Below are 6,300 nucleotides of genomic sequence, written 5' to 3'. Positions count from 1 at the left end.
TGATTTCTCTAACTTTTTCCTTTGTGATCAAAACTTTTTTCTTGCCAGAGGAGACTCATGTGGCATCCTTGACTTGGTCTGAGCCTTTTGACTGCATTTGTTTCAACCCCACCCCCTTAGCCAACAGTACATGTCCATCTGTCCCTTGCTGATCTACTTTGGAAGTCCTGACCTTAGCTGAGTGGACTTTGATGTGGTACCCAACTCCAGAAGGCCAGAGAATGTCAGAACCTGAACTCATATGCTACACGGTGGGTTTTATTGAGAACATGGGACAATGTCACACTCAGGGGTTATTCGCCATAGTGTCTTTTATCCAGGATTTGTAAATAATAAGTTTGGTGTATATTGCTGGGACAGTGGGTTTAGCACATGGGCTCGGCCCAAATGATGTGATCCCTTGGAGAACACCATCACAGATCAGTGGACCTCCTGAGTCACCCTGAAAGAAGGACAAGGACAGGAATAAGGAAGGACCTGGTAGTTGGGTTCTGCTGGCCAACCTGGAACTGACTCCCAGGGGAGGAAGACAGGGACTCTAAGAGGCAGCTCTGGCCAGGAGGTGAGGGAATCTAGCATTTGGTAGGCCTGCTTTTACAGGGACATGATGTTGGAGTGAGGAGTGGACCAAACAATCCCCAGAGCTGAGTCAAAAATAGAAATAGTACCAGCTATAGGATCCTCCCCTCCCAGCCTGCATCCCTTCCATAGGGAAGGATGCCAAGCACCTGACTAGACAGGGTGTTGAAGTGGGAACCAGGAACCTCAGTCCCCTCTTTCAGTCCTTCCCCTCACTGCAGGTCAGGCTGTCTCACCCCGCAAGTGTCTTTGCTTCCATCCATCTCTCCTGCACACAGCATGGTGTCTGTCACCTTCCCATTGAGTCCTTTGGCACAGATCTCATTGGGCATGAGCTTGAGGTACACGCACTGGAGATCATCTGGGAATTTGTCTGTGGATCAGGAGTCAAGAGGGTGGTGAGCAGAAGCCAGCCCAGTCCTCTCTGCCCCTCCCCTGCACCCAGCTGTGTTGCTTGGACCAGACTCACACTCCTCTTTGGGTGTAATGCTGCCCCAGCCTGAGGCAAGGCATCTGCTCCCCACAGTGGGCTCCTCAGTGGGGAGGTCTATGGGCTTCACAACATCTGTGATTTCAGCAGGCTCGCTGAGGCGGAGCAGCATCAGGTCATTGCTGTAGTCCTTTTTAGTTTGTGTGGTTTGGTCCATCATGTTACTAAAGTTGAAGCCAGGGTGAGGGATGGCTTTGCTGACCTCCCGGAACTGAGCAGAGGGTTCATACTCTTTTAGGTTGTTTTTGCCCAACCAAACCTGGTAGTAGCTGGAGGGCAGGGAAGAAGATGGAGGGATTTAGAGAAGGCCACCAGAGAAATTGAGCAGGGTACAAAGGAGAAGAGGAAAGAAGAAAGCGTCTGAGACAGAAACACACACAGACAGAAAGACACACTCATACACACATATAGAAACAGAAAAAAACCACACAGAGACAGAAGGACATACACACACGCTCACACACACACATGCACATTCACATGTGCGCACACACACAAACACACACCCGCATACAGACATATACAGACAGAGATGGGGAAGGGGACATAGTCAGGAACAGAAGACAAGGAAAGAGGGGGCAGGGAGGAGGGGGCAGGCCTGAGAGCTGCTCAGGTGCAGCTGGGACCAGACTGAACTTCCCTAGCAGGTAAGGCCTGGACTGCAGCCCAAGGTCTGAGCTCTCTGCCCTCACTCCTCAGAATCCTCCTCTCTCTTTCTGTACTCAGTTACCTCACCCAGCTCCAGCTCTGACCAGCCCTTCTCTGTATATATCCTCATAGTGGAGAGAAGGTCCTAGAGGCCAAGGTAGTCTGGGGAGAGTGAGGACTTCTCTCACACCCTAGTGTCAGTGACAGCACTTTCTATCCTTTAGGCCTGGTCCCCACTATGGCCAGTACTCATAAAAGAGAACGCATGAGACCCAGACCCAGACAGGGCTGGGCAGAGACACAAGGGGAGACACACAGTAACAGATGGCCATGGAGACACTCAGATATGAATACAGACAGGAGACATGCAGACAATAAGACAGAAAAGAAGGAAACAGGACTCTGAACCCAAGCCTGGAGAGAGGCCCAAAGAGAGACCCAGGAGGTCATGGATAGACTTTCAGCCAGTCCCTCTCTCCTCCCTTCAGTACCCCAGCCTGTCCTGGAGTCATGTCCTCTGGCTGCCACCCTACTTTCCTGTCTCCTCCCTTACTCACGTGGTATAGCAGTGAGCAGCTGTGAGAACCCAGTTGGGGTCCAATAGGACACCACCGCATATATAGGTCCTGAAGTAGTACACAGCCACATGCCAGGGTTGGGAGTTCATCTCACAGTTAAATCCTCCAATAATCAGATTCTGGACAGGAAGCTCAGCATCTGCAATAGGGGAAATCGGGGAGGGAAGGGTTGGCACAGATAGGAAGGTATTCTGTTGGGGGACACAGTTAAGCAGGGCTGGGATCAGGACATGATTAGGACATCCCGGGAAGGTGCCCATATATAATTGGTCGTGGATAGGGAGATCCCTGCTGTGGGGACAGAAATACACTTAAAGCAGGAATCCAGTATAGTGTCAGGCCACTTCATAGTCTTGGCCTAATGGATGGCAGAGAAACCACAGAGAGAGAGAAAGACAGACAGAGAGAGAGAGAGAAAGAGAGAGAGAGAGAGAGAGAGAGAGAGAGAGAGAGACAGAGAGAGAGACAGAGAGACAGAGAGACAGAGAGACAGAGACAGAGAGATAGAGAGAGAGACAGAGACAGAAACAGAGACAGAGACAGAGAAAAAGGAGGAAGAGGAAGAGAAGGAGGAGAAGGAGGAAGAGGAGAAGGAGGAGGAGGAGCAGAGGAGTCAGGGAATTCTAGTCCATTCTTAGTCCAATGAGAATGAAATCTTTTGATTTGGCATTTAGAATGTCCAAGGCTTGCGAAGAAGTCAGGGCCTGGGCTGGGTTTTGGGAATACTGGAAAGGGTGAGGTCTCAGAAAACTAGATTTGAGTGAATAAATGAATCCAGGAAAGGGAGCTTAGGGATGATTTGGTATTTGTTGGATTGAGCATGGAGTGGCCAGCTAGGATGGGAAAGAATGAGGGGTTTCCAGGTCAAACGGGCAGGGTCAAGACTGCAGCGTGGGCTCCTGTAAGGGTCTGTGGTGGAGATGATATCTAAGAAGGGTGGGGCTTCCTAAAATGGATTTTGAGATGGGACAAGTAGTTAGAGAAGGGAATTCTGGGGAACTGTGGGGGAAAGGCTCTGCTTCTTGTGGAGGTGGGGCAAATGATCTAGGTATTGGTGAGGCCCAGGGATTTCTTGGAGGCAGCCTCAGAACATGAATTGAAAAGGAGTTAAAGCAAGCCAGGCCATTGCCAGGCAGTGGGGAGGACACAGCTGATGTGAGTGAGGTACTAGGGTTAGGCTCTGAGGTCTGTGGGATGTCCTGCACACAGTGGGAACTAGAGCTGTGCAGTGGGGCTCCTGTGAGACAGGACAGGAGCTGGTGAAGGTTAGAAACACTGAGGAGCCTGCCGCCCAGGACCTGAGGCATGAGAGGGAACTGCGGTCCAAAGCACAGCATTTGGAAAGAGAGGGAAGCTTGGCAAGCCAGGCAGGGCAGCACTCATCTGTATTCCCAGTACAGAGCAGGCTGAGGCAGGAGGATGGCCATGGACTGAAGATAGTCCTGGGTGACATCATGAGACACTAGTTCAGAACTTATTCCCAAGAGCTGGGCAGGAGATGGCTTGGTTGCTACAGGACTGGCTGTGCAAGCATTAGCACCTGAGCGGATCCCTCCAGAACCCAGGTGAAAAGTCAGGTGTGGCGTTGTGCACCTGTAACCTCAGTGCTGGGGAGGTGGAAACAGGAGGATTCCCCTGAGGCTTGCTGGACAGCCATTATAGCCTAACAGGAACTCCCCATTCAGTGAGAGACCCTGCCAAGGGGGCAAGTGATTGATGAAGATTCTTGATATTCATGTCTGGCATCTGCCACCTGACTCCTCCTCCAAAAACTAGTCTAAACCAAACAGCCATTGAGAAGGGAAACTGGCAGATCCCCCTCACCAGAAAGGGAGAGGGAATTCATTTGATGTCACAAGCCAATTTAAGAAGTGAACGTTTTGGTAGACATTGACAACTTGAGAAGATGAGGGACAAGTTATCAGGATGTGGAGAACACAGCTGAGGGCTTGAAGCTGCTGGATAGCCAAAGGTACTAGTGTGGGATTTAGGCAAGCCCCTGACTCAGGGCTTGGCTATTGGGCTCTAGGAAAAACAATGAACTAGAGAGACATTTGAGGTCCTAATGTTGGTAAGGGGTTGGGTTCCTTAGAAAGACTGGAGAAGCCCAGAGATAATCAGGTGGCTAAGGAGGAGGAGAAAGTTCTGGAAAATGGGAGGGAACAGGAGCCTGGCATGGGAGCAAGGACAGTGAGGGACTCTGCAGTGAGCAGGGGCAGAGAAGGAGGAGCAGGTGGTGCTTCAGGATGTAGCTGGGACAAAGGGAGAGGGGAAAGGGATGTCCAGGGCCAAAGGCAGCAAGAGAGTCATGGCTCTGACCCCTCCTGCTTCCCTCATCTCACCAATCCCTCCTAGGGTCAGGGCAAGGAACAGGATCAGGAACCACATGGTAACAGGTGTCCAGGAGCAGCAGGCTCAATGCTGAGGAGCCTCCTTGGACAGCCCTTAAAAACCCTCATTCTTTTCCCCCAGGGCCATCCCTGCCCTGTTGGCACCCAGAAGATGTCCAAAGCCCTGCCCTTGCTGACCTAGGTGGTTTACCTGCTCCTACTCTCATGTCTATGGGGGGGGGGGCCCATGCTCCTGCTGTCCATTAGGACTTAGCTCATCCTGGATACCTTCCCAGGGCCGAGATTGGGTAGGGCAGTGCCTGTTGCTCCTGGAGCTGTTCCTTTTCCGGGGACTGTAGCCAGATGGCAAGTTCAGGGACGATGGTGAAGGAGTGTGAAAGGATGGTAGAGGAGCATGTGACCCCCAACACACAGCTCTAAGGAAGGCCTTCTACCTCAAGACCAAGATCATCCTCAGAAGCCAGCAGTTAGGACAAATTCTTTGCACCAGTGCTAGCCAAGAGGGCTGCAAGCCCCCACAGAACCAAATCCTTTTTTTTTTTTTTTTTTGAGAATGCCAAAAATATTTCCTTCTTGGACTTATAACTCTGGATCACTGATTTTATTGTTCCCATTAGGAGTTTCAGAGCTGGGTGTAGTGGTGCACACCTTCAATCCCAGCACTTTGACACCAGAGGCAGTTGGATCTCTGTGATTTTAGGCTCTAGTAGTCTGTGACGTAGACTAACCTAGTCTACATACTGAGATTCAAGACAGCCAGGGTTATATGTAGAGCTGTCTCTAAACAAACCAATAAAGTAAAATAAATGGACGTTATGGTACACATTACCATGACCTGATCACACTTTGATTCAAGAATACGAGAACTCAAGTTATTCCTTGCCAGTGTCACCTACCCTGAACAGTGTTGGGGTCCCAATGACCTCTTTCCTCCTTGATTTCTAGATCCTGAGCTACATTTTGAGGTTTGCCCAGCCTGGGCTTATGTGAGACCCTTTCCCAAGAAACAGCAACCAGAAAATGTCACTTCCTTCCAGGAGCTCAATTAAGTGTTCAGCTTGGCACCTGCATATTTTGGTGCACACCATTGATCCCAGATTGTAGGACTCAGGGGCTTCTGGATCTCTGTGAGTTCCAGGTCCGATTGGTGCACATAGTGTACTCAGGCCAGTGAACCCTACATAGGGAGACTTTGTCTCAAAAGTTAAATCATCAAGTCTTCAGCATGGGCTCTGTTATAGAGAAGGAGAAAAACCTAGCCTTTGACACCTACTTACTATTCCAAGTTTCAGACTGATGTGCTATTGTTGAGCATCTAGACTATTAGAGCTCTCATGGTAATTAGCACTTTGACCTGGGTGTGTGCATGTGTGCCTTGTGAGTTCCAGGAAGGACAGGCTAGCCAGAATCCAGGCTAACTGAGCAGCTGGTGATCAATTGGCCACCACATTCTCCTGTGAGTCCTAGGTGTCTGTGCTGGAGTTCATCTGAAAACTACACAGTTCTTTGTTCTAAAGGACAAGAGGAAGCATGTATTCATCCCCTTGGGAGTTCATTCATGCACTCATTCATTTATGTATGTACTTAAGCATATAATCATGGTGGAGTTTGAGATAGGTGAACTGCATCAGAAGAGGCCAGTGCATCAGAATGG

At 50.0% G+C, this 6,300-nt stretch overlaps 1 protein-coding gene across 2 annotated transcripts; it reads right to left on the bottom strand.

Moving 5' to 3' along the window:
• Positions 1-240: 240 nt before the first annotated feature.
• LOC116100493 (renal glandular kallikrein-like) lies at positions 241-4,686 on the bottom strand. Of its 2 annotated transcripts, none has more exons than XM_031384297.1 (5): positions 4,638-4,686; positions 2,275-2,434; positions 1,040-1,338; positions 816-940; positions 241-442 (listed from the first exon to the last, which is right to left on the bottom strand). In XM_031384297.1, the coding sequence occupies exons 1-5, from the start codon at positions 4,681-4,683 to the stop codon at positions 287-289; spliced, it is 786 nt and encodes a 261-aa protein (XP_031240157.1). In that variant the 5' UTR covers positions 4,684-4,686; the 3' UTR covers positions 241-286. The 2 variants fall into 2 exon arrangements, with proteins under 2 accessions (XP_031240157.1, XP_031240155.1); XM_031384295.1 differs by having other exon boundaries at positions 816-952; positions 1,049-1,338; positions 4,638-4,683.
• Between the last annotated feature and the right edge of the window lie 1,614 nt (positions 4,687-6,300).

This window comes from Mastomys coucha, unplaced genomic scaffold, assembly GCF_008632895.1.
Source record: "Mastomys coucha isolate ucsf_1 unplaced genomic scaffold, UCSF_Mcou_1 pScaffold21, whole genome shotgun sequence".
NCBI lineage: Eukaryota > Metazoa > Chordata > Mammalia > Rodentia > Muridae > Mastomys > Mastomys coucha.
Note: the sequence above shows the minus strand (reverse complement) of the source record. Positions and strands in the feature narration are given on the sequence as shown.